This window comes from Acipenser ruthenus, chromosome 4 (genome assembly GCF_902713425.1).
Source record: "Acipenser ruthenus chromosome 4, fAciRut3.2 maternal haplotype, whole genome shotgun sequence".
NCBI lineage: Eukaryota > Metazoa > Chordata > Actinopteri > Acipenseriformes > Acipenseridae > Acipenser > Acipenser ruthenus.
Window position 1 is genome coordinate 13594240 of NC_081192.1, and position 18327 is coordinate 13612566.

The window sequence follows — 18327 nt, forward strand, 5'->3', positions numbered from 1 at the left end:
AGTTTCAAATTATATCCTTTAGTTATTTATGCCATCTGATTCATAGAAGTATGCGTGACCATATACGACAAACTATAGAGAAGCTTACAGGACTAGATTCCCTTGAGTTATCAGTGTTTAATTCAACAATTTAACACATACAAGTGTAATCATTTTATTTGGAGCTAATGTGCACAAAGATCTTCAAATTGTGTCATTTTTTTTTGCAAGTGGATCCTCCAATGCACGTAGTGAAAATAAATGTTAAAGATATAAACTTTCAAAGTTACCGTTTGTGCACAAGCACTGCAAACCTAGTTTTTTATTAATTCAGTCAGCATTTGTTTATAGTAACAACTTTTGAGGGTACATTTTTTTATTTTTTTGTAAAGGGTAACAGTATGGAAAATAATGCCTTTTTTTATATTTTGCGGAACTTTTGCTGTTTCCTTAGCTCCCTGTATGCCAGCCTATGATCAGGAGACACCTTTGAATCAGACTGACAGCACAGTGACAGTGGTGCTTAAACCAGCGCAGAGCAGAGGGGCGCCTGTCAGGTAAGAGGCTACAGACCTCAAATTAAATTCCATTCCATTTCATTAATAACCGTAATGCATTTCCAAGGAAGGGGTCGGATTCTAACAGCAACCCAACTGTAAACACTTGCTTATATTCGTTCTAATTAGATTCAATTGCTGTCGAAAATTGAAAGTGTTTTGATCCATACAATTTCCGTATTTTTTGGCGCATTTTGATTCAAATAAGAGGGACTTGCACTTTGAAGATAAAGAACAAAGCTCCAGTCCCAAAGCTCTTGTGTGGATTCATTCTTTTGAATTTCTTTCATGTAGGTTGTTTGGTCCAATGTTTTCCGGTCAAGGGGGCACCGTTCATTTTTACATTTTAAATATATGTAGGATAATCAATATTTTATGGACATTTTTTTTTTTTTTTAAACCTGCTTTCAGGCACTGGGTATAAAACATATTACTGTCCCTGCTTTCTGTTTGTGCAGTACCTTACATTTTTCTTTTTTTTTTCTTGGCTTGCAGTGTGCTGTATTGTTTATTGATTTTCAAAGAACGTTCAAATGTTATTCTATAAACAGTTTTACAGTTCTAATATATTTGATTATATAATAATATAACTACTAATAATGTGTTTCTAGTGGGGACTGTCTAGGTATTGGCAAAATGAGTATGCAGATTTGTGTAGCATCCACCATCATCAATAATGTCAAGTGTAAAGACAGTTTAAATATTTTCCATTTACTGTAGATCAGACTTCAAGGCAAAGCTCTACTCTGCCCCTTTCTTGCATTGCAACCAATCATTTCTCTCATGACAGGAATCCATGTGGTATACTGTACTGTACAATCTCTTTCACTATGACAAAACTATGGACTCCTTTGGGCCTTGGATGACAAATTATAGTTCTGACACTATTTCTATGAAACGTGTTTTTCATCTGTCTTGAATTGGTTAACATTTGGAGGTCTGGAGAGCCATTTGAGTAGACATAACAGCAAAAACTGATGTTGCATCTTGGATATACTGTAGTTTGGACAACATCTATGTTTTGATCCCCATTCCCAAGTCCTGCACAGAGCATTTTGTCAATATATTGTAGTACACCATGATCATATTTTATAATCTGTTGACAATCCTGACAGGTTTTTACTGTATTTGTGATTCTCAGTAATGTTGCACTATCACAGGGATTGATTTAAAATGAATGCTTCTTCACTTCCAGTCCCTGGTTTACCATTCTCCCAGTCATTGTGTCTTAATTCTAATTTATATGTACTAAATTGACCCTGCAATAACCATCATTAACGGTATCTTTTGTTTCACATTCTATTCTGTTGAAGATTAAAGCAGGGATTTGGCTTTTAAAATATTAGCTTGGTTTTAACCCACTTCAGATTATTTCAATAATATACCACATAATCCTAATTAAAAATTTCCACAAGCAGATATTTTATAATTATACAACATGAAGCTTTATTTATTTAATTTTTTTGCTTAAATGAAAGAAAGATTAACGAATGATTTCTTGCTACTGTATGCATAGTTTTACACAAGTCAAAGCGTTGGGTTGCCAAGTAACACTGTATTTTGAGCACATCATTGATAGAAAAGGTCTTTTAGGTTCAATAGAATTCTAAACATGTGTGCCTCTTACCCCATATTTGCATATTGTTTAATTGGCGGATATATTCATAAATGAAGAACAAAAGCCCATGGTTCTTTTTCAAGAATTTTAACAGCAGCATGGTATTTCTTCAATTGGGCTAATACATAGAATCAATTTTAATCATCTTCAATGTCTTTCTCAGTTCATAAGATAGACTAATTGTCTATTGATCCAGTTCAAGCCAGACCATTTGGTTAATTCAGCTTTCTTGGAATTTTGTAATACTTTTGAATGACTGCTGTCACTTTATTGACCCACAAATATTGACAACGGCACACAACTGCTTTTCTCTGAAGGTCTGAGTGAACACAATGAAACAGAAATCTAATTGAACATGACGACTCAATAAGGGTCGTACATATGAAACACAATCCCATGCTGATCGGATTTGCTGGAAATTGGGTTTTCAGCTGCAGATATTTGCATTTTAAGCAGCGGCTGTTTTGCTAGATTGTGGATGAATAAGAACATCAAAAAAGAGAAAATAAATCAGTATGTTTACAGACTTTATTTTATTAAATATATTTTTTTAATCCGGTCATTTTTTAAATATATATATATATATATATATATATATATATATATATATATATATATATTGCCCTCATTTAAAATTGTAATATGTAAGCTGTTTGTCTCAGTGAGAAGCTGTAAAAAGATGTTTTACAGAATTACCAAAATTGCATAATTTTAATTCAAATGGTGTCTGACAGCAAAACGTATTTAAATGTATTTAAGCAATTGCTTATAGCAGAGGGATGTTGTTCTTAAAGGGGATTAGCAATCTGTCAGTCATTCAGTTTTACACTAATGTCTGGAATTTGGCACAGATGTATAGAATCCCTTTTTATGTGAAGTGCCAATAGAAACCGCTGTAAGCCCAATGTTTACATGCTGCATTGAAAAAAGAAGCTGGAAGCTTGAAATTGGGATCGTTCTTTAGCATCTCAGCCATAGAAGATTGAGAATAATCTCTATGTTATCTCGAGCATCACGAGCCCTGCCAAAAACAACCTGCCCTCGTCGAATTTTAGGCAGAGATCCGCCCTCAAATCTAGATCTGTACCGAGTACTGTATTCACCTTTCTGAAGCTGCACAAATAGGATATAAAAACATATGTTACACTCATTCAGCGATTTCTGACATTGACCGAAAAAAATAACCATTTCATGATTTGAACATGACCAAATTTGGAAAGACCGAAATGAATTGTTTTTTTGGTGTTTGAGTAAATTATTTTGCTCAAATTGCGATGTGTAAAATTCAGACTAAGAAAGAATTCAAACAAATTGTGAATTGGAAAATGACAAACAATCAAAGAGCGAATCAGAGAAAAATAGAAAGCAGCATCGTTCTTTGAGTAAATCAATTTAAACAAATTGCGAAGTGGAAAATGACACACCAACAAAGAGAGAATCTGGGAAAAATAGAAAGCTGCGTTGGTCTCTGTGTGAAGTGATATAAACAAATTGTGAAATGAAAAATGACAAACTACCTAAGAGTGAATCGGAGAAAATAGAAAATAGAAATCTGCATTGGTCCTTGTGCCAAGGAATTTACACATTGCGAAATGAACACTGTGTCATAATACTACCTTTATAAACACTCATTTCTGTTTATTACATGTTTTCATCGTTTCTTACAGTTGCGCTGTATGTAATATGCCTTCAGTTTAACTAATTTCTGATCAAACTCCCACTTATTTACATTATTTCAGTTGTCCAGCTGATTATGTGACATCTCTGGATACAACTACAACTTAAATGGAATCGTCTGATCTTTCATTGCAATAATTATATTGTTTTTAATACAGCCATCAAAATGACAGCTTGTAGAGGTTCTATGCCTATAACTCCAGCGGTTCTTATTTTAAATTATGTCCAACTTGTGGTGGCACATCCAGGCTATGAATGTGACTTCATCTATAGAATACGATCATATTCAATATAAGTTTCTGGTGGTACACTAGGACCCTGGGGATTGATGCAGCAGCATTTACAAAAAGTCCACAGGAACTGTCAACGCATTAACAAAGGTAAGGCGTCTCTTAATAAACAAATATTAACAATACTACACAAAGACTGAAGAAGCTGTCTTTGCTTTGATGTTTTGTTGTTTTCCTGTTCATTTCGCAATGTGTAAATTGCTTGGCACAAGGACCAATGCAGCTTTCTATTTTCTATTTTCTCCAATTCGCTCTTTGATAGTTTGTCAATTTCCAATTTGCAATTTGTTTAAATCGCGCTTATATATATATATATATATATATATATATATATATATATATATATATATATATATATATATATATATATATATCTATATATAAAACGAAACGAAACGAAACGAAAGTTGTATAATTTAAGATTCTGAACTCTCAGGCAGGTTTGTTGGCAAGTGGAAGTGATTGTTCTTTTCCTTCCATGGGTCTTTGGGTTACAATAAAAATGATGTGCACCTTGAGAGAAGCTTGCTTAGGTTGTACTCAGAACGTACTCTGGCTATTCCCTGCTCTGCTCATAGCCAAGGGGGGTTATAAAACAAAAGCACACAGGATCCAGACCTCCTGTAGACTTCCATAAACTGTGATTGCCTCTAGAGCATTGCTTAAGATTGTTACTTGGTATTATATGCCAAACTCATTAAAAACTACTACAAAACAATAGCCTTATTTTAAAAAATGTACAAAAACACTTTTATTAGCATGTTACGCTTTTTAAATCTGATTCAAGGGCCTTTATTCTAGCAAATAAAAACAGAAACATTTACACTTTGTCAATGTGATACATTGTTGTTTAAGCGTAAAGCATAAAAGTCAAACCTTGGCACATCAAAAACTTTAGTGGAGCAGACAGTAGTATTATTACACAGACATATTAATACAAACAAAATAATAGTAAAAGTGAAAAAATTATAATGGTCACCCAAAATGTGATACTATAAACTGATTGTAGTATTATTATTATTATTATTATTAGTAGTAGTAGTAGTAGTAGTCGTAGTAGTCGTTGTAGTAGCTTTAAAACTTCATGAAAGACTACATACAGTATACTGCTTTTTCACTTCCCATCTATCCCACTTATTCCTGTGGTTTTGTGTTCCTGTTTAAAACTCCCAATGGAGCAGGAATTCATTGCAAGCCTTGTGGGAACCTGCTGGGTCAGGAAAAGTCTACCTTGACAGCCATTTTAAATCAGTTAGATATAGGGCCACAAGGTACTCCCCCAGGAGGCAAAAACAGTGGAAGTCCTGAGGATCGATAGCAGTGATGTGAGAGGGGAGATTATTAGCATTAAAAGGCAGACAAATGAGATTTAAATGCTTTCAGTACAGTTCCTTCATCTGCTCAAATTGGAAGCAAGTTCCTTTCTATCAGACTGCATGAAAAAATAAATCTAGGTTTCAGGTCACAGTTCAGTCACTGCCAAGTCAAACTCCAGTAATTGGTTACCTTCACATGAGTCAGTGCTGAAATATATCTGGCAACATGGTATTGAGAGGCCTAATTGGTGTCAGCTCAGGTTGCAGGCTTTCTACAGGAACACACGTTTGGTTATTTGCCCCAGCTGCTGCCCTTTTCTAATCGCTTTTCCTTTAAAGCAGTTTGTCATTAGGCACACACAGGTACAGTAAAAGTCTTTTTTTACCATTCCAGCTGTTTCAGAAATGCAGACCTTTTTCTTTTGTACAATATATAAACAAGTTTTATAAAAATTTCTGCTTCTGCCTCGGTGATCTTCCTAAACCAAATGTAAAATGTATGCTATTAAGAAAAGAAAAAAAAATAAACCCTCAACAAACCTTAAGTGAAAATGATGCCTCTTGCTCCATATCAGAAGGTATTGGGTTTGCACAGCAATTCTAGCAATAGCACTGGGATGTGAATTTACCAGTAGGGAGCCTGATCTTATGTATTTATGCTACTGTTGTGTTTAAGGGAAGACAGGAAGGCTTTTTTATGATTTGAGGAGGGATAGGGATTAAATCCTTGCAGTTACTTTACAAGCCACCCCGATCTTATGGAATCAACCTGTGGTCATTTCCTGACAACATAAATGAGCACAGTTTGTACTATTTACTGTAAGATGTTTTTAAGAAGATACTCAAGATATTGCAGGTTTTTTCCTTTTTAGAGTAAAAACTCCAGGCAACAAAATAAGGAAGACACATATTTTTAAATTCTGTACATGTAAACATTTGTTGTGATCTGGACAAGGCATATCTTTTTAAATGTGTGGCTTGTGGGATCCATGAAGACTTGCTGGTTAAGCTTTTATTTTATTTCTTTTGAAGGGTTGAGGTAAAATCCTGGAAGAGTTTCCAAACAAGCACAGTAGACAAGCTGACAGTACGTCAATACCCTTCTTCCTAGATAAACTGAGCTTTGTCTTGTGTGGTAAAGGTTGGGCAAGGTGATACATCTCACAATACCCCTGTGTTTGCTTACAGCACAGACATAGCTTGCATTCACAACAACTGCTTTTTAGTTGCACTTAGGGTCGTGAAATAGTTTGTCTGTTTAGGCAAGGCATCACATTCTGTGGTACACTGGTCTATCTTTATTATGCTTCAGTTCATCTTTCTACCTGACAGGAGTAAAGGAATACCTACTAAGACTGATTAATTGAAAGCAGTTTGAAACTATCTGCTTTTTTTTCAACTCATTGTCCCTGTTTGAGATCCCCTCCATGATAAATGATCAGAAAGTGATTGATGTCATGAGAATGCCAAGGCTTGAAGAAAACGAAATATAAACATAAGAAGAACATAAGAAAGTTTACAAACGAGAGGAGGCCATTCAACCCATCTTGCTCGTTTGGTTGTTAGTAGCTTATTGATCCCAGAATCTCATCAAGCAGCTTCTTGAAGGATCCCAGGGTGTCAGCTTCAACAACATTACTAGGGAGTTGGTTCCAGACCCTCACAATTCTCTGTGTAAATTCTAAGTGCCTCCTATTTTCTGTTCTGAATGCCCCTTTATCTAATCTCCATTTGTGACCCCTGGTCCTTGTTTCTTTTTTCAGGTCAAAGAAGTCCCCTGGGTTGACATTGTCTATACCTTTTAGGATTTTTAATGTTTGAATCAGATTGCCGCATAGTCTTCTTTGTTCAAGACTGAATAGATTAAATTATTTTAGCCTGTCTGCATACGACATGCCTTTTAAACCCGGGATAATTCTGGTTGCCCTTCTTTGCACTCTTTCTAGAGCAGCAATATCCTTTTTGTAACGAGGTGACCAGAACTGAACACAATATTCTAGGTGAGGTCTTACTAATGCATTGTAGAGTTTTAACATTACTTCCCTTGATTTAAATTCAACACTTCTCACAATATATCCGAGCTTCTTGTTGGCTTTTTTTATAGCTTCCCCACATTGTCTAGATGAAGACATTTCTGAGTCAACATAAACTCCTAGGTCTTTTTCATAGTTCCCTTCTTTAATTTCAGTATCTCCCATATGATATTTATAATGCACATTTTTATTGCCTGCATGCAATACTTTACACTTTTCTCTATTAAATTTCATTTGCCATGTGTCTGCCCAATTCTAAATGCTGTCTAGATCATTTTGAATGACCTTTGCTGCTGCAACAGTGTTTGCCACTCCTCCTATTTTTGTATCGTCTGCAAATTTAACGAGTTTGCTTACTATACCAGAATCTAAATCATTAATGTAGATTAGGAATAGCAGAGGACCTAATACTGATCCCTGTGGTACACCACTGGTTACCTCGCTCCATTTTGAGGTTTCTCCTCTAATCAGTACTTTCTGTTTTCTACATGTTAACCACTCCCTAATCCATGTGCATGCATTTCCTTGAATCCCTACTGCGTTCAGTTTGATAATTAATCTTTTATGCAGGACTTTGTGAAAAGCTTTCTGGAAATCTAAATAGACCATGTCGTATGCTTTGCAGTTATCCATTTTCAATGTTGCATCCTCAAAAAAGTCAAGTAGGTTAGTTAGACACGATCTCCCTTTCCTAAAACCATGCTGGCTGTCTCCCAGGATATTGTTACCATATAGGTAATTTTCCATTTTGGATCTTATTATAGTTTCCATAAGTTTACATATAATAGAAGTCAGGCTTATTGGTCTGTAGTTACCTGGTTCGTTTTTGTCTCCCTTTTTGTGGATCGGTATTACGTTTGCTATTTTCCAGTCTGTCGGTACAACCCCTGTGTCAAGAGACTGTTGCATGATCTTGGTTAGCGGTTTGTAAATAACTTCTTTCATTTCTTTGAGTACTATTGGGAGGATCTCATCTGGCCCAGGGGATTTGTTTATTTTAAGAGCTCCTAGTCCCTTTAACACTTCTGCCTCTGTTATGCCAAAGTTATTTAAAATTGGATAGGAACAGGTTGACATGTGGGGCATGTTGTCCGTGTCCTCCTTTGTAAAAACCTGTGAAAAGTAATCATTTAATATATTTGCTATTTTTTTTCTTCATCTATGATTTTGCCATTTGTGTCTCTTAGACATTTAACCTCCTCTTTGAATGTTCTCTTGCTGTTATAATATTGGAAAAATATTTTGGAATTGGTTTTAGCCCCCTTAGCAATATTGATTTCTATCTCTCTCTTGGCCTTTCTAACTTCCTTTTTGACTTGTGTTTGCAGTTCCAAGTACTCTTTCTGTGTACTTTGTTTTTGGTACCTTCATAGTTTGCTTTTCTAAAATTGTAAACCTTAGCTTTAGTCATTACTTTTGGGGTTTTAAAAAATATTTCAAATGAGACCATGTTGTGGTCTGAGTTTGCCAATGGCTCTCTGACCTCTGTTTTAGTTATTCTGTCTTCATTATTTGAAAAGACTAAATCAAGGTATGCCTTCCCTCTAGTCGGTGCCTTGACAAATTGCGTTAGGAAGCAGTCATTTGTCATTTCCATCATTTCAATTTCGTCTGTCGTGCCCCCCATCGGGTTTTCCCATTTTTTACGGGGAAGTTGAAATCCCCCATTAGTATGGCTTCTCCTTTTCTACATGCATTTTGAATGTCATTGTACAACAGATTATTTTGTTCAGCGTCTGAATTTGGCGGTCTATAGCATGCTCCTATTATTATGCCCTTTGAATTTGTGTCCATTATTCTGACCCATATTGATTCTACATTGTTTTCTTTGTCCTGATTTAACACCTGGGGGTCAAGACTATTTCTTATGCATAGCGCTACCCCTCCGCCTCTTCTGTCCTGCCTATCTTTCCTATGTAGTGTGTACCCACTAATATTATATTCGTCTCCATCACTCTCAGACAACCAAGTTTCTGTAACACCTATCACATCGTACTTGTTAGTGCAGAAGCTTCAAGTTCTAACATTTTGTTTCTGAGACTTCTAGCATTAAGATAAATACATTTAATAGTGGTCTGTCACAAAGACGGCCGGAGTGGGTGGCGTCAGACCAGAAGCAGGAAATAAACAGACAGAGATGTGTGGTTTGGTGAAACTGAGCGAATGCTTTCGCTCAGCATTTAATAAACAGAACAGAAAATAAAAGGTTGGAACACAAAACAGGACACGGCACTATACGCCAAAATAAAAAGACAAACAAAAATGGACCAAACAGACAAAACACAGTGAGCTTCTTTTAACGATTATTTTAACAATTACTTTTCTCCTTCTCTCTCTCCCGTTCTCCACTCACCAAACACCCAACCCTGAGTGAAAGAAACGTGCATCTATATATACTGTTGTGCTGGGATTCAGTTACTAATTAATTATTCACTTGAATCCCAGCACGTGAATTAATTCTGTGCAACCCCGTGCTCACATATTACATTTAACCAGCACGTGAAGTGATTTGTGCTCTCCTCGTGCCTAAATACAAATCTACACTTTTTAAATACACGTGAAACACAGACCCGTTTATATCCCGTGTACCAATCTATACACCAACATTAACACACGCACGCAACATACAACACATAATATACACACAGGGGCGGGGCACATTGCCACATGGTCTTACCTGAGTTGTTGCCCTTGTTTTGATGTGGTCTCCCTTCTGTTTTTTTGTTTTCTCCCCCCTTCCTTTCTAGTTGAAATGCTTCTGGACCTCCTGAAGGATCCTTTCTCCGAGTAGATTGGTCCCTTTTCTGTTTAAGTCCGTCCCACCTGTATAGATAGTCCTTGTTGTAGAATGTGCTCCAATGTTCAAGAAAGGTGAAGCCTTCCTGTGTGCACCACGATTTCAGCCATGCATTTTGATTTTGTATTTCCAGCTGTTAATATGGTCCTTTGCAAGGCGCCGGCAGTATCCCAGAAAATACCACAGTTTTGGTCTTGTCTTTTAATTTCCTTCCTAGCTCTCTGAATTTGTTTTGCAGGGATCTTGGCCTGTCTCTTCCAATGTTGTTTGTACCGATGTGGACGACTACTACCAGGTCGTCTCCTGTTCATTCTAGGAGCCTGTCCACATTCTCAGTGATGTGCTTGACTGAGGCTCCTGGAAGGCAGCACACTGTTGTAGTAAGGGGGTCCAAACTGCAAACTGAACTTGCTGTTTCTCAATATGGAGTCCCCAACAATCATGACCTCCCTTCTTTTTGCTGCCTGGCCAGCACTGTTTATAGAGTCCTGGATGTTGTTTCTTTCATCTTTTGATGTTGGTTTTGGTCATCTAAATGTTGAAGTGGCTCAAATTTGTTGGATGTCTGGATTTCTGGTGGTTGTGTTTGACGAAGTTTCTTTTTTTCCCTGCTTCTGCCTATCTGAACCCAGCTGTTTCGACTCTCTTCCATCTCCCTGGTGGCTTTCAGTCTGCTAGGGGTGCAGACTTCCATGAATTGTGGGTGTGTCAGCTCCTCAAGCTCCTGTTGCTGTCTCATTTCCTCCAGCTCCTTTTCTAGCAGGCTTAATCGCTGAAGCAAGTCCTGGATCGTGCGGCACTTTACACAAACTTGGTTGAGCTCTGTTGGGTTTTCTCGGATTTCCCACATCATGCAGTTGTCACAGATTACTGGCTTGAAGACCATTTTTTTTAAGTTTAGTTTAGCTTCTGCTGCTGTCAACCTCCTTTCTGCTTCTAACTGCGTTGTACTTGTCCACTCGTACTTCTCCCACGATGTCGCTTCCACACGCTGTCGCTGGGAAGCCTGGCTGCCTTTGTTTGTGTTTGTGCTGCGGGCTCCGCCCGTCCCCTGTGTCCCAGAACGCCGCGGGATTTGAATCAGCTGCTCCGAGTTTCAGCTTGTTATCAGAAAAATAAACGCAGCTGCAAGGCTTTAAGCTGCAATGTTTTCTGATTAAAGCAACTCCAAATTTAAAGATGTAATTGCTCCTTTCTGCTTCTAACTGCGTTGTACTTGTCCACGACTGTACTTCTCCCACGATGTCGCTTCCACACCTGATGTGAGAGTGTACTTTGGGATTGTGGCCAGCTACCCACAGAGGAGTGTCAGATGTGAGCCGATCACACTGCAGACACAAACATCTGCATCCTTTAATCACATACCAATAATAGATCTGTCCCATAGTCTCCATTGTCTCAAACAATGTGTATGTGTTAGACAGCCCTCACACCTTGTCAGCCAGCCAGCTCACGCCTTCTTAGACAGTCTCCTATCTAGGAGTGTGCTTGGACTCCAGGTCCTTGCTGTCCACTCTGTCGGACGGCAGAGTTCAGAGAACAGCCGCCTATTTGGCTCAACAGAGCGCTCACGGTAGTGACGTTCCAGAAACTTTTGGGCTTGATAGCAGCAGCTTCTCAGACCCTACCTTTGGGTCTCCTGCACATGTGCCCTCTGCTGACCTGGTTCAACAACAGGGTTGTTCAGCCCACGTTGAACCTTGACCGCCTATTGACAGTGTCTCATCACTGTCTAAAGGCACTGTCTTGGTGGAAACAGCCTGCCCATCTATGCCTCGGCGTAGCACTGGGCAGTGTCACCAGAAGGGTGGTCGTCACCACTCACATGTCCAGAATGGCAGGGGGACTCGTCTCCACATAAATGTTTTGGAGCTAAATGTTTTTATTGCAGAAGGTTCAAGGGAGGCATGTGCTTATCCGTACAGACAACACAACAGTGGTGGCTTACAACAACCACCAGGGTGGCCTCAGGTCGCCCAGTTTCCAGAGCAAAAGCTTGCAGGCCACACGAGTACCTCCTCTCACTATGAGCAGGGTGATAACCTGGCCAGCGGACCTCCTCTCAAGGAGGGACCCAGTGCCTCAGAGTGGAGGCTAACCCCGAGATGGTGAGCCTTATTTGGGAGCGGCTCGGGAGAGCAGAGATAGCTCTCTTGCCGCCCGGGAATCAACCCACTGTCCCATCTGGCCCTCCATAATGGGAGTCGGGGACCCGCTGGCGGTAGATGCCAGTGGCTGAGGCAACTGTTATATGCCTGTTTAACGACCAACATCACTTGAAACCAAATTAGTTTCCTGCAAACATGCAATATCAATCTTTTTTCTTAAGAGATAATCTAAGCACTGTGTTCTCTTTATAGGATGATTGACCCCTCATAAAGTCTAAGAGTTAATGACAACACTAGCCATGGTCAAAGATAGGAATAAAGATCAGGGAGAGTAAATGAGTAAAAGCATTCAGAAAACAAAGATATGTGACATGGAAAAAGATCACGACTTGGCACTCATCATATAGCAATATCCTATAGGACAGTAGCATAGTAATGACAAAAACACATTAAAATAAACTGAGAGGGGAGTGTGGTTACAAAAATTTAGGATGATATAGAAGAGAGCCAGAGGGAGCACACTGCATGTCATAAATCTCAAGCCTTAGTTAACATCTGTACTCCCTCTCACTCGCTGATTCCGCTCCCTATCTACCCCCAAATCTCAGCCTCCCCTTCCCCCAACCAATCCAACAGTTGTGATCATGAACCAGACTACCCTGAGGGGGATTGCTGTGATCTAAACCATCTCGCGAATAGGAAAAATGAACTGAAAATTGAACAACTGTAAACAACATGCATATAAACTAGTAGCCCATGTATTCAGTGTTTAGGGAACTAATTAGAGTACAGATTGTCACCAACTATAACATTAACGTCACAGTAGTAATAAACATCATGGAAATTAACACAGCCACTTATCCAAATTATTAATAAGAACCGCAGTAGTATTCTTAATAGGGTTATCATACCCTCTGCAGTGTAGATACCTTTGAGGACCTTGCATAATGACTAGGTCATTGTCAAGAAACGACAAGTGTAAATGTGCAGACCTGAAGGGTCACTGCCAGCCACAGAAGGAGTACGATGTTTCCACTTCCATACCATGAAGGTACAAAAAGTAGTAATCCAGAGCAAAGTTAGTTCATTTATACCGACATTCCATCCAGACCAAGGGATGAGAAGCACAGGGTCCAATAGGGATCAATAGAGCCCATCGTATCCTGAAAACGTTAAGCAAAAAAGCAATCGACCTCTTCAGGAGTAGTGAAGGATAGCCGCTCCCTTCTGTGATTTGACTTTCAAGATAGCTGGATACACCAAGAAACTGTCCACTCCCTGGGAGCGAATCTTCACTCTCACTTCACAAAAGGCCCTCCTCTTTGCAGTGATAGCAGAGTAATCCACATAAAGAGAGCTTTTGTCCCTGCACGATGACTGGAGTGGATTTTCGAGCAGCCTGGAGGAGTTGTTATCGAGCAGTATAACGAAGGCACTGGAATATCACGGTGCAGGTTTATTGGAATCTCGAGGGCCACCTGCATTTACTTGATGTGCTCTATTTAACCCCAGAAAAGGGTGGTCATTGGAGGGTTTCAGGGTCGGATACCAATGTGGAATTTTCTGCCGAAGAAAGTTGATGGGCTCATCGCCTTCAGCCCCTTCAGGAAGCCCCACCAGTCTGACGTTACAGCGACAATTTCTGTTCTCAAGGTCCGCCATCTTGTCCTGCGTAGCATCACTACAAACGTTGCGCTGATTTGATTTTCATCTTTTAGTTGGTGAAGATCAGCTCTAGTGATATCCTGCCTGGCAGTTAGCTGTCTCAAAGAGGAAGATATATCAGCAAACTCCTGTTTAAGAGTGATGAGGATAGTAGCTGTTTCAGTTACATTTTTATTCACAGGCCGTAAAGCCATGTGAATTGCTTTCAGAACTGATCCACAGAAAGTGTGTGCAACATCTGCCAAGCGGATGTCCCAATCATCGGGGCCCAGTGACCTCTTCATATGCTTTCCCTCCAGTTTGGATTGAGGGGAAGCAACGGTTCCCTTGCGTGAAGTAGCCATTTAAAATGGTAAGTAGATAATTGTATATAGAAAATAATCAAAAAATAATATAAGAAGCGTAAATTGTTCGATTATAAATGAAAATCGCGAAATGGTAGCAGGAGCTCTTAACAGCAAGCAGCCATCCCAGTGACAGGATCACGTGATCTTGGTTATTGACTCCTTACAAAATGCAAAATGCAAGACTCCTTACAAAAATGTAATACTGCAATTTTTGCAGGACCTGTTTGATAAGGGGAAATCCCGCTCTACATTAAAGGTCTATCTGGCAGCTATTCAGCTTGCCATGTCAAAATTGTCTCCCCAGTAGCTCAGCTTCCTTGTGGAGCAATTTTTGAAAGGGGTTCAGCGGTTTTGGCCGCCTATGAAGGACATTGTTCCTTGCTGAAGGTTATACGTGGTGCTCAGTTCACTCTTGATGCCTACATTTGAGCCAATGCATTCAGCTGAGCTGAAACATTTATCGCTCAAGCAACTGTTTGCTTGCCATCACCTCCGCAAAGCGGGTGAGCGAGAGGCTGGAATTTTCCATAACGAAAGCCTGCTTAATTTTTACAAAGGTTACACTCTGTACCAATCCTGCCTTTTGCTGTAGACAATCTAGTCATTCCTTGTCAATCAGTCTGTGGAATTGGAGGCTTCCTTCCACCTCCTTTCCAGTCTGACAGGGAGCTGTAGCTCCATGTGCTCTGCCCAGTGTGGGCCCTGGCGTACTGCATTGACAGGATGAAAAAGTTATTGTATTTCTTGCTCTTATTGTATTACTTGTATTGTAACACTTGAAATGTATTTGCTTACGATTGTAAGTCGCCCTGGATAAGGGCGTCTGCTAAGAAATAAATAATAATAATAATAATAATAATAATAATAATAATAATAATAATAATAATAATAATAATGAAAAGTTGGAGGCAGTCCGAACAGTGTTTTTGTCTGCTCTCGGACACAGTCCCATAGTCAAGCCCTGTCTAAGCAGAGGCTGTCCAAATACATAGCAGAAATAGTCAGGACTGCCTGTGAGCTGGCCATCTTGAAAGCTCTCCAGAAAGCTCACTGCCTGTTCCTCCAGGGGCATGGCAACTTTGTGGGCTTTATTCCAGGGTGCATCTGTCAAGGACATTTGCAATGCAGCAGTTTGGGCTACTCCCCATACCTTTACTAGGTTCTACAGACTTAGGTCGTGGATCCTCAAAACCCTCATTTAGGAACTACAGTGTTAAGGGCGGCTTCTCAGTCGACCCTTACAACACATGCATAGAGGTGAGTTTCTCCCTCAATTTTTTAGCCCAAGCTACTTGTTACTGAGGTTCCGAATGGTAACGCACAAGGCAGCCTGGGTTTCCAGTCGTGCAGCAATATTGCCCTTGCGATGGCTTGGGTATACGGACCCATTCGGTAATGGTTACATTTCGTACTTGTAGTTTGATGTCTCGATGGATCTGGTGTATTTTGTTATATTATTTTATTGCATGTTGTTGCTGATGAGAACCACCCCGGCACATTTGTGTCTCTGACTCGTGAATTACTGCCTCACTGTTCACACACTGGATCTGCTGCCGAGTCGTGACGCCGCCTGTTCCGTCTCTGACTCAGGAATCGCTGGCTGCTTGCCGCTCCTCACCGCACTGCTCCTCTCCGTCTCTGACTCAGGAATCGCTGGCTGCTTGCCACTCCTCACCGCACTGCTCCTCTCCGTCTCTGACTCAGGAATCGCTGGCTGCTTGCCGCTCCTGACCGCACTGCTCCTCTCCGTCTCTGACTCAGGAATCGCTGGCTGCTTGCTGCTCCTCACCGCACCGCTCCGTCTCTGACTCAGGAATCGCTGGCTGCTTGCCGCTCCTCACCGCACCGCTCCACTCCGTCTCTGACTCGGGAATCGCTGGCTGCTTGCCGCTCCTCACCGCACCGCTCCGCTCCGTCTCTGACTCAGGAATCGCTGGCTGCTGGTCGCTCCTCACCGTTCCGCTCCATCTCTGACTCGGGAAACGCTGGATTCTGGAACTCTTCTTTGCACGCTTGCGTTTAATGGAAAGCTCTTTGTCTTGTTTGGTTTTAAAATGCTTTATTCAAATAGTAAAAGGTACACAAAATAACAATCTTCAATACAGGAATCAAAAGGATCCCTGGGTTTGACTCCAGGCACTGAGCTCAGTACAACTTTTCATTCACATTTCCCGGGGTTAAATAGCCCTAGTTCCGCCCCTAGTCACTGTAGCAGGCAACCTATAGAAAGTAAGGCGTCCTTATCAAAAATCTCGGATTGGTCAAAATCCTACAGAGCTTGGCTCCACTCAGTCTGGGCTCACACTGCAACTAGATGGTTGTCAAGTGTACCGCAGCGTGTGACTAATGCTTTTGCATTCTTGCATTCAATGTTATTGTACATAATTGTAACAAACCAACATTCAACAGTGTCTGATTACAACATTGTACAGAACATAAAAACTAGCATTCAATTGTGTTCAAGGAGTATACTGCATATATTTGCCTTTTACTGCAGTGTTTTACCAGTTATTGTCAATAGTGTGCAATTCCTGCAATACAGTAATAATAAAACATAGCTAATTTGCTTACAGTACTTGAAAGGGAATGTTAGGATATTACCATAACCCTGGTTCCCTGAAATAGAAATGTAACCATTAACCTTCAAGGTCGCTGCGTCCATGATTGCAGCAGGCTTATAGGAGAAATGACGCCGAGGTCTGTTAGCGCTGTCATTTTATGCCCTCGGGGTGGGCCATGACTCCATCACAGGCTGTGCACGCAGCTTTGATATATGATAATAACCTAACGTTTTGTTTATTTATGCTACAGTGGAGCCTGCAGTGAATGTTATAACCTCACACTGTTGCCAGTTATAGCAGGACACTTTAAAGAGGAATACAAAATGCTTTCATTTAAAGCTATCTTCAGGGAAACTTCAGGGAAAAGCCAGGGTGTCTAATGAAGTATACGCATGACAAATTAAACTACAGTATAGAACCATTTAGTACAGTCACCCAGCATAAAAGTTTACTACAAAACTGAACATTATTGAGGGGCACTGCAGCTTTAAGCACATGCTTCAAGCACATGTATAGAAATGACAGTGAAGATTCAAAGATTCAGACTAATCTAGCCACATCTGGCTGGGACTATTTAATCAGCTGAGATGCTCATTACTCACTGTCACATGTTCACTGACTATATTAAGTTTTTTCCAAAACCTATCAGTCTCTGCTAAGTTTTTGTTCTTTTTTTCTTTTTGACAGCATGTGGTCTTTAAATCTCAGGCAGTTCAGTGGTAAAGACACTCCATGTAACTGATGGCTGGTAGAGCATCTAATTACAGTGTTCTGCATTCAATTTCTTACACATCCAGGCTGAACTTTTGAGACTTGTCAAATTTGGGCATCTTGAGTAGGATTTACATAATTACATTAGTACTTTTATTTTAAAAAATGTGTATCTCCGTAGACTTAGCATGTATCAGTAGATCAATTAAATGAGGCATTTGTTGTATTGTTTAATAAACATACAGTATATCTCAAGTAAAACCTAAGCCTGAATCTTGTTTTAAAAAACAGATTTTTTTTTTAAACATGCGTGCAATCATTTTCTAAAAAGCAAAAGTGGTTTTTGCGGCAAAGGAAACCATACCAAATAAATTTACACCAGCTGTGAAATTTCTCAATGTATCCAAAACAATCGCAGTAACCTTAAGAACTATTTGATGCAGTAATAGAGGGTTTGTCTGATTGTTGCATAGAGATGTCTCAGAATGTAACAAGTCCTGATTGTCCATCATAAAGCAAAATTTATTTTCCAGGAATTAATTTACCGTAGCTTGGTGTTTAATAGGTTTAGGTGACTAACCAGGAGTACAGCTCAGATATATCTATTTTAAACCCTAGGTGGCCTTTAAATGTTCTTGTTGCTCTTTTTTTATAATGCAAAACCTCTA

At 39.7% G+C, this 18327-nt stretch overlaps 1 protein-coding gene across 10 annotated transcripts in view; it reads left to right on the forward strand.

Moving 5' to 3' along the window:
- The window catches only part of LOC117400192 (receptor-type tyrosine-protein phosphatase mu-like), a 290059-nt gene that overhangs the window by 181276 nt on the left and 90456 nt on the right, over positions 1–18327 (forward strand). For all 10 annotated transcript variants that reach the window (XM_033999725.3, XM_033999727.3, XM_059022031.1 and 7 more), the window contains exon 11: positions 434–536. In XM_033999725.3, coding sequence (XP_033855616.3) covers positions 434–536 — 103 coding nt within the window. The remainder of the gene's footprint in view (positions 1–433; positions 537–18327) is intronic.